Source organism: Papaver somniferum, chromosome 10 (genome assembly GCF_003573695.1).
Source record: "Papaver somniferum cultivar HN1 chromosome 10, ASM357369v1, whole genome shotgun sequence".
Classification (NCBI taxonomy): domain Eukaryota; kingdom Viridiplantae; phylum Streptophyta; class Magnoliopsida; order Ranunculales; family Papaveraceae; genus Papaver; species Papaver somniferum.
The window spans coordinates 3,323,960-3,334,538 of NC_039367.1; the positions used below are offsets into that span (position 1 = coordinate 3,323,960).

At 36.3% G+C, this 10,579-nt stretch overlaps 1 protein-coding gene across 1 annotated transcript; it reads right to left on the reverse strand.

The window, feature by feature from the left end:
* Positions 1–7,370: 7,370 nt before the first annotated feature.
* On the reverse strand, positions 7,371–9,165 carry LOC113315279 (serine/threonine-protein kinase PRP4 homolog). The gene is made up of 6 exons (XM_026563578.1): positions 9,109–9,165; positions 8,917–9,024; positions 8,089–8,662; positions 7,775–7,950; positions 7,438–7,659; positions 7,371–7,382 (listed from the first exon to the last, which is right to left on the reverse strand). The coding sequence occupies exons 1-6, from the start codon at positions 9,163–9,165 to the stop codon at positions 7,371–7,373; spliced, it is 1,149 nt and encodes a 382-aa protein (XP_026419363.1).
* Between the last annotated feature and the right edge of the window lie 1,414 nt (positions 9,166–10,579).

Genomic DNA, 10,579 nt, shown 5'->3' on the forward strand with positions numbered 1-10,579 from the left:
TCCAACCAATGTATTTCTGGAAAGATTATCAAGGTTATTTCCCTCAACGATGGAATGCTTCTTAGACTCGTATCTAGATGGCAGCGATTTGAGAATTTTCATCACAATGTCCTTTTCAGGAATAGTCTTACCCAATGCAAAAGATGCATTAACAATTTCAGAAACTCTGTGATTAAACTCATCAAATGTATCTTCATCTGCCATACGAAGGTTATCCCAATCAGAATTAAGGTTTTGAAGCCTAGCTTCCTTTTCACTGGAGTTTCCTTCAAATACGGTTTCTAAGATATCCCAAGCATCTTTAGACCTAGTGCAATTTGACACATGGTGCTGAAGATTTGGGGTAATGGCATGTATGATGGCATTCAAACCATCGGAATTTTTCTTTGCAGCAAGTATCTCGACAGGATTATATTCACCAATATTCTTGGGAATGTTTACATCTCGAACTGTCACAACGACAGCATCATAACCATTAACACCATATACCCATGATTGAAAATCACGCGCTTGAAGAAAATCTCGCATAACAATTTTCCACCATAAGTAATTAGAGACATCGAAGACTGGTGGTACGTTAATAGAGATAGCACCTCTGTCCATAGAGTCAGATCGCTACAAACACAGACTTGTAAGGTCTTGAACGTGTTTTCCTGCTCTGATACCAATTGAAAAAGCGGGGGTCTAACAACACCACCAAATATTTAGCTTAGCAATCTATATGTACAAACTCGGATATACTTTTAAGAGAATCAACAAGACTGAATCAATTACAAGTACATCAACGATTTTATATCTCTCTCTCTTGATTTGATTTCCTCAAACAGAAACTGCGAGTACTAATCAAATACAAGGAATAACTTAGATGGTACCAAAGACCAATATCCAAGGATCAATAAATGACAATCAATAACCAAAGTTTGGATTACTCTAATTGATGATCTAATGCACAACATGTATTATTTGATTATAAAGATAAAACAATATAATGCGGAAACTGAAATAAAACAGACACCAGAAATTTTGTTAACGAGGAAACCGCAAATGCAGAAAAACCTCGGGACCTAGTCAAGATTGAACACACACTGTATTAAGCCACTACAGACACTAGCCTACTCCAAGATAACTTCGGACTGGACTGTATTTGAACCCAAATCAGTCTCCCACTGATCCAAGGTACAGTTGTGCTCCCTACGCCTCTGATCCCAGCAGGATGCTGCACACTTGATTCCCTTAGCTGATCTCACCCACAACTAAGAGTTGTTATGACCAAAAATCGCAGGCTTTGACAATAAACAAATATGTCTCACACAGACAAGTCTATCAAAGGATCAATCTGTCTCCCACAGAAAAACCCTAAAGTTTTTGTTCCGTCTTTTGATAATATTCAAGGTGAACAGGAACCAATTGATAATATGGTATTATATTCCCGAAGAACATCCTAGATAAATCAATCACCTCATAAAAATCTTAATCGTATGGTAGAGAAACAAGATGTTGCGGAATCACAAACAATGAGACGAAGATGTTTGTGACTACTTTTTATATATTTCCTATCGGAGATATTAATCTCAAGACAATCAATCTGATTGTACTCGTACGATAGAAGATGCAAGATCAGATCACACAACTACGATAAAAGTATTATCGGTCTGGCTTCACAATCCCAGTGAAGTCTTTAAGTCGTTAATCTTATTTTAGAAGAAGAAAACCAAAGGTTAAAGGAGAAACGACTCTAGCACGCAAACTAGTATCACACGTGAAGTGTGGGGATTAGTTTTGCAGAGTTTCTAGATGTCCCCTTATATAGTCTTTCAAATCAGGGTTTCTCCTTGGTCACAAAGAAAATAATATCCACCATTAGATGAAAACCCGATTTAGATTCAAGCTAATATTTCTCAACCGTTAGATCGAAAACTTAGCTTGTTATACACAAATGAAATGCACGCTTCTAGGTTTGTTAACCGTGCCCAAACGTATACATTATTGGTTCAACAATAGTGAACCAAAAGGTTAGCCATATGAGCATTTCATACCAACCATATTCTTCTTCACCATAACTAGTTCAAATGACTCAAATGAACTAGTTAGAGAGTTGTTCAATTGGAAGGAAATCTTATGTACTACACAAGGCACAATTGAAGCAAATATGATTTAATTCACTCGAATCGGTTCATGAACTTTATATCCACAGTTTGCAAATTTCATTCCTTAGTCTTTATAAGTTTAAGTTCAAAAATCATCTTCAGATAAATAACCTTCTTAAGTTCGCACACTAGGTTCGCGGACTTAAGCAACCGGGCAGAGTTTACAAACTCCAGCAGAAAATATCGGCAAAGACTTTCCGCCGGTTCGCGGACTGGGTTCGCAGACTGGTACTCACGCAACAAGTTTGTCAACTCCAGCAGAATTTCTCGGGATGAGAAGTTCGACAGTTCGCGGACTGAGTTCGCGGACTTGGTAACAAGCCATTCTTCCGGTTTCTCTTGATCAACAAAGTTCGCAAACTTTGGTTCAAGGAATAGGACTTATGCACATATGTGTTTCCACAATAATACTTATGTCCATCATTGGTTATGTAATCTAAACTCTCATTCCAACCATTGAAATATTCTTAGAGGACGTTATATAGTTGTTACACCATTTCTTGTGAAAGAAATTTTCAAAGTGATTGAAACATATCATGACTTTCGTCACTAGGTAAAGATAAACATGGTCGAAGCGAAATGCTTACCAACATATATTTCGAGATATAGATAGGCGAGGTATATTCGGCTCGAAATACCAAATGTTTATAATCTAAGTCTATATATAGCATACGACTTTTTGTCTCAAGAAGTAGGAGATAGAGTAGATAGACTTTTGAGTGACAGATAAGTTCAAGTCTTCACATACCTTTTTGTCGAGAATTTCCACCGGTTCCTTGAGTAGTTCTTCTTCTTGTTTGATGAATCGCCATGAAGTCCTTGATCTCAACTACACTTTCTATCCTAGTCCGAGACTTAGCTATAGTAGACTAGAAATGAAGACTTATAGTTTTGATCACTAACATTGACAAACATCCTTGAGATAGAAACGCATGCGAGTTCGACCGAGCAATGCTCTAACACCTCCAACGGTACTCGTAGAGCTTCTCAATCCCAAAGAAGACTTTAAACTAAGCGTCCCTAAGAAATTTCGCCTAATTAGGTTACTCTCCTCTCCGAGTTGGCGGCTACACCAGTAACAACACAACCGAGGAAGTTTGATGTCACGAAGGATTAGTTTGCTAGAAATGCAAACTTCAAGTATTTATAGACAAGGAAGTTTGGACACCAAGGAATTTCCAAAACCGAAAATATTCTCAAAGATATTCAATATATTCCAAATTCGGTTTCCATAATTCCTGAAAATTCTCTGTCCAAAATAATGACCGAAAATCTCTTTGGAAAATATCAACTAGTAGATGCACATTACTAATTCTCATTTTCCAAAAATAAATTAACAACCTTAATTAAAATATTCTTAACTTATTTATATTTCGATCTTGGATTTTCTTCCTGTATCTATTAAGGAGTAATTTTGAACAATAAAAGACAAACATTATTGTACGTGTTCAAAGTATGCCAACATCCTTACTTTGTATATCCTCTTTCATACTTACAACCTTGAAACCGATTTTCCACACTTCCAAAACAAGTTTAGAATTGGTTCATATGACTTTCAAGAACTATGCGATTGATAAAGAAACACTCAATCACAAATCATGGGTTTAACGGTTCAACCAAAACAAGTTCCGGTTCTACCTCCATGTGAGTGTTGTGCATAGTCACACTAGCTTTCCAAAATTCGGTTGACTAGGTACTAGGATCGGTTCCCCACATATATATGGTGTCTAACTTAATGTGTTGCACATGTCCATAGGATCGGTTCCCCTTTGCCTAAAACCGTGTTGCACATGTCCATATAATCGGTTCCCCTTTATGTTGCGAACTTGATGCACCTCATACAAGGATCGATTCCCCTTTGTGATGTGTTGCACCTCTTCATAGGATCGGTTCCCCTTTACCCAGATTCGGTTCAACAAATCACAAACTTGGTCATACCATCTCATGTGATTACTTAAGATCGGTTTCACTAATAAAAGTCATACCAATACATAAGTCAGACCTTTGTGAATAGTTTGACCAAGAACACAAACAAGTCGTGAGCGGTTATACTAAATCACACATATTGGATGTTCACAAGATATGCAATGAATAACAATCCCAATAACCCCTAGAGATTTCCTTTTCGATTCATAAACAAGTTTATGAACTTATTTCCTTAAAACACATATAAAAAAATTATTTCCTAGGATGAAATCCTTACCTCATACACATACATAATCACAATAGCATTTAAACGATTATGTCGATTTCTTATCTACAAAGTTTAATGGTTAAGCAATAAACTTCATATTGTATTACTTAATACTATGTGTATCTAGAGTGTCCATGCTTCGCAGTTTTGTTTTCAATATGCACGACTTGAAAGATACGTTAGGGAATGAAACAGTTCAAGTCAAATATCACTAACCTAAAGTGGAAGGATGATGTTGTCGTTGTAGCTTCTTACTTCTTCACTTCTTCAAGTATTCGCAATACTTGTAATGTCTCATATCCTAATACTTTCAAGCTAACCTATACGAAGTTGACTCTAGTACACAATCAAGCGACTCTTAAAATGAGTTTTGATTCACTAAAATATGACAACCAAACTTGACATACCAACGCTTGGTGGGTTCAACCGAGCTATGCTCTAACAATCTCCCCCTTTATCAATTTTAGTGACAAAACCCTTACAATCATATGGATAAACAAATTACAAGAATTCATTACATATACACTTGATTCCCGAATTCAACAGCACAATAACCTGCATTCATTCAATCCTTAAATGTCGTTGTTGACATTATAATAACAAAGCTAATACCCCCACCCCCTAAAGGTAAGATAGGTAGATTTCATCAATCTGCACGTCTTTGTTATACCAATTAATATGATATGCTACTCCCCCTTAGTCCATGCTTTCACTCTTTCGTTAGATAAACGTTTAAGCACAAATATTCTTTTCCTTAGTGATACCAATCAATATAAAATCAATACCAGTATCACTTGCACTACGGGAAAAATCATCATTGACGACACAAGATAAGAGTTGCAGTACCCCTACGACAACTCCATTTCGTGCATTGTGGAACGGGGGTATTGTAGAAAGTCCAAGTTTTTCTACAATGGATGACAAGTGTTGTAAAGAGTGATGTGATTCATGGTTCAACAATAGTTTGCCAATGTTGTGATTCTCTTCCAATTTTTTTGATAACCTAACACAACTCTTGCTTGTATTGTAAAACAATTGTGGACAACATAAGTTGCATATCGTAGAAACATATGCAACAACAATTACCAGTATTATGAATAATATTTGCACAGCACCTGTATGAATTATAGAACTATCTTGGACAACAAAGATCTTATGTTGTAAAGTAACTGTTTCACTATATCTAGTTTATGTAGTTGAAAACCTTTTCACGATGTCTATTAGTATTGTGAATACTCTTCTCACTACACTTCCTTGAGTTGTATAACTATTCTGAACAACACCTGCTGATGTTGCAAGATTTCATTTTACAATGATTATGGTATGAAGTAGAAATTGTTAACACAACACTTACTAGTATTGTGAATATTACAGTCAGTACACTTGTTAGCATTGTAGAACAATTGTTTTACAATTATTGTCATGGGTAGCAGAAATTGTTAACACAACACTTATTAGTATTGTGAATATTACAGTTAGTACACTTGTTAGCATTGTAGAAGTACCTTGATACAACTATACTATGTGTAGTAGGACTATCTTTTACAATACTTGTGAATAAGATCAAACCCATATTTCAGAATATATATTTCACTTTTGTCACTACTATTTGTGAAATGTAAAGAAACAACTAGATTAAACTGAAATGTAAATAAACAATTGGATTAAACTGAAAGATTCATTCAAATTAAACCAAACCCAGAGTTAAAGCATTCACATACCAATGTGATATACACAAAACATACAAAAAAGTGGCAGTGATATGTTTGTTACCAAAAGTTAAGTCTCCAAAAAGATCACAGAAGATTAAGAAGTCTATTGGTAGATTATTCTATCTTTGGGCCATGTGATAAAATTTGAAACAGCATCATGAACAGTTATGACTTCTGAAGTAGCTTGGTAGACAAGAGCATCATCAACATAAGAAACCTTCACACATACAGTGTAGGCTCCAAGACCGATTGGTTTTCCATGTATCTGCTTACTTGGATCTGTTTCAGCAATTTCAGCCTCTGCAACCACCTCGTCCTCCTTGTACCAGCTTAACAACTTGCAAACTTGGAATCTCTTTGGCACTTGAACCTCATCTTGTTTCCTGACATGACTTGGAGTGGTATCAGTTGAGACTCTTTCATTACAGATAACATTTCTGCTAGTGCTAGCCTCATGATTGTTGCTGGGACTTAACATGTGAGAGGGTAAGACTCCATTGCAGACACATTTTGATTTCGTTCCCTATATTAAGACCAAACAGCAGTATGAGGGGCATTATCGAGTTTGAGTTTATCAAGAAAAGGAGACCTAATAAAATACAAGTTAAATTCTCACCTCTAGCTGCACCACTCGATCACTCAATGCTTTATAGGATTCTCGACACTCTTTAATCATCATCTTATAGTGGGACTGCGCAACAACCTTTTTACGTGTCGCTCCAAAACCAATTCCTTTAAGCTCCCTTTAGTTTTCTTGTCCTCACCAAAGGCCTTTGCAAGAATATCATCTGTCACGGATGATCCACAATCAGCATGATACTTTTCTCGAGCTTTTTCAAGTTTTTCCTGTGTAAGCGTGTAAAACATCATATATTTTTGACTTTTTCAAGCACACACAAATAAGACAAAGTAACATGAGAAGATTTCTTACCAAAGCTTCTACAACACCAGGATGTGGTTTCTTTCCTTTGCGCTGTTTATGACCAACTTTCCAGATTATAGCTCTATCAATCTCTTTGGTTGTGTTTTGCTCTTTTTGCTGCCAAATAAATGTATCAATACATGAGTCATCAAGAATAGCATAACAACATGGTATTATCTCAGAATATTTCTAAGATAAAACTTTGTAGAGAACTTCAAACAATTATATTTTTAACGATGCAATAGCTTTCACATGGTGAATATCAAGACTGTAGAACATACCAATTTCACCTCCAATCGGGCGTAACCTTCTCGACTTATGGTATGTGGGGTGGTGTGTTTTGAACGATTTTCTTGCATTTTTATTCTTCTGACCTGAATAGAAAAGTAAAAAAATCATTTGACAGACTTTAAAGTTTTTAATACAAATATATAGGCATTCTATATAATAGAAATTACTTACTCTGAATTCAATAGAGTCTACATGTTTCACAAACTCTTCCCACTCCCTAACTGTCATGGTCCTGGGCATTAACTTCTCCAGACGTTTCTTTTGTTCTTCCCCTTGTAGCCGATCCAAAGCGTCGAGTACCAAACCAGCTTTCCTTGACCTTGCTTCTCTAAGATAAGTTCCCATCTTGCTGAAATAATAGTCTTTGTAATACTCAGGCACAATGAATCGGTTCTACAAATAAATTTAAATAATTGAATTAGAATACGCTATGAATTAAATAATTGTTGACTATGACTTAAATAATTATTGACGAATGAAAAGAGTTAAAGAGTTATCAATTGCGAACCGAGACTATCTTCCATATGTTTTCTTTGGCTTCATAAGGGACAAGTCTCCAATCCTTGTACGTTAATGGAAGTTTCCGAACAAGCACCCCTAGCACACTGGCAAGTTGCACATATGGATCACCAATCGGTTGTTCATTAGAGTTGAAGGAAAATGTTCTTTTCGGATCAGCAGAATCTAACTTCAGTGCATACATCTGGGTTGGACCACGTGGAACATATTTTCTTTTCTTAGCTTCTTTTCCTTCTTCACCTTCCTCATTATCATCATTACCATTATCATTTTCTTCTTCCAATTCAGGCTCATCACCATTACCATTATCGTTCTCTTCTTCCACATCAGGATCCACATGATCAGAGTTATCCTCTTCCACAGCTTCCTCCTCCTCTTCCTCTTCTTCTTCATCTTGAAAATCTGCGAGAGTGTCGTGTGGATCCCTAAGTTGAACATTCAGACATGGGCCTGTGCTGCTTGTGTCAAGTTTTCGCTTTACATTCTTTCGCCCCACTCCAGATTTTTCAGTATCTCCTTCAGAGCTTTTTGATTGGGACTTTGTAGTTGTGGTCTGTGAATGTTGAGCACTTTCAGATTGCACATTCTTCTTCCTAGTAGCCTGTCTCTTTGTAGTTGGTGATGACATTTCAGCACTTTCAGGTTGTAGACGACGCTTTGGAGTTGTTGCACATTTAGTTAGAGAAGAAACAGCAGCACTTGGTTCTAACTTCTTGTTCCTTTGTGATGATCGCCTACTTCCAGGTGAAAGAGATGGAGTCGGGGACTTGGTTTGAGTTGGGGGTTGCAGCTTTGAAGTGAGTGAAGCACTTTCAGTTGGAAGGGATGGTTCTGCAGATGGAGAACCTTTATCAGTTTTGGACTGTTTGTTTTTCATCTGCAAAAAGTGTAGCTTAGTTAAAATGAGAAGGTAAGTAGTTTTTTGTGAAATTGAGATGAAAAGTCTTTACCTTTATCGCAAACTTCTTGTTCCTTGGTGATGATCGCCTACTTTCAGGTGGAAGGGATGGTTCTGCAGATAGAGAACCTTTATCAGTTTTGGTCTGTTTGTTTTTCATCTGCAAAAAGTGTAGCTTAGTTAAAATGAGAAGGTAAGTAGTTTTTTGTGAAATTAAGATGAAAAGTCTTTACCTTTATCGCAAACTTCTTGTTCCTTGGTGATGATCGCCTACTTTCAGGTGGAAGGGATGGTTCTGCAGATGGAGAACCTTTATCAGTTTTGGACTGTTTGTTTTTCATCTGCAACAATAATGCATATAGGTTAGTTAAAATGATATGGTGAATAAATTTATTTACACTGAAATTGAGATGAGAAGCCTTTACCTTTATGGCCAACTCCCTGACCAGATTTTTCTTTATTGTTTCCTTGTTAGTCTTCATTATTGCAGTTATGCCTTGCAAAAATATAATCACAGTGGCTAAACTTCATGCTTTGGCACAAATATAATCAAATCATACACCTAAAGAGAATAAGGCTACACCTATCAAATCACAAATTCTTACGAATTCTAAATTATACTTCATGCATCACAGTGGCTAAACTTCTGCACTAGTACTCCACATATCTTTGGTACTACAGTTATTACACTAAAGATGTAGTCATGAGCCCATGAAGAGCACCTCCCCATTAACATGATTTTTTATTCTCTGTTGCTAATGGGAATCATGGCCATCTAGGGTTCTCTGTATTTGCTAATTGAAAGATGGAGAGAGGGATTTGAAATAGGAAGGAAGAAAAGGGGGGATTTTTTGTTATAACACAGAACAAAGACCTAAAAAAACTAGAACATGAGCTGCAGAGACAATCATCGAAATGAAAATCATCATAAAAAGACCTAAAATCGAAAATTCCCAAAATTAAATAGGACCCAATACCAATTTCATCATGGAAACAACAAATCCTAAATTGCATGTGAAGATCTGAACATTTATGTGAAGAAAAAAAAAACTCAAAATTACTAAAATAGAAAACTGGAACAAAGAGATTTATTTTCTTAAGATTTGAGAGTATGAGAGATTACCCCTTCGTGAAATCCTTTTCTTGAAAATTTGTTAGGGTTTTCTTCAAAGTTGAAGAACTCTGAGATTAATAGATAGTTATGGTTTTCTGAAGAGTTTGAGTGATTGAGAGATTGTTAGGGTTTCCTGATGAGAGATTGTTAGGGTTTTCTGATGAGAGATTGTTAGGGTTTCCTGATGAGAGATTGTTAGGGTTTTCTGATGAGAGATTGTTAGGGTTTTACGATAAGAGATTGTTAGGGTTAGAGCTTCACAGTTGCAGACATGGCGATAGGTGAGAGATTTTTTTCTTTTTTTTTTGGTGAGAGAGTTTTCTTATTTTTGTGAAGAGTGAAGAGACTAATGATTTTGGGCGCGTTGTGAAAATATTGGGGGGAAACATGGGATAGGACACGTTGCAGTTGTCAAAAATTAAATATTCTCTGAAAAATTCTTGGGCAGACACGTGACCAAATTTGGGCGGGATTTTGGGCGGGAAAGTGGAATATTCTGATTGGTCTAAGCAAAAGCATACGGATTGGCAAAGAAACACAATTTTTGACAAACAAACACAAAATTCCCACCGTTAGATTTAGTAGCAGTTGCTTCCCCTAACTTTGGTACGTTGGATTAAACAAAATTACAACAAAAAAATTTTGGTGGTAACACTCTAAGTAACATAGATATAACCTGGCTCCGAGCACGAAACCTGGCGGTAACTGGTAAGTGGACTATTCTAAGTCAGAGACTTCGTAAAAACAATGAAACCGTCTATCTATAAATAATATCGGTGCCA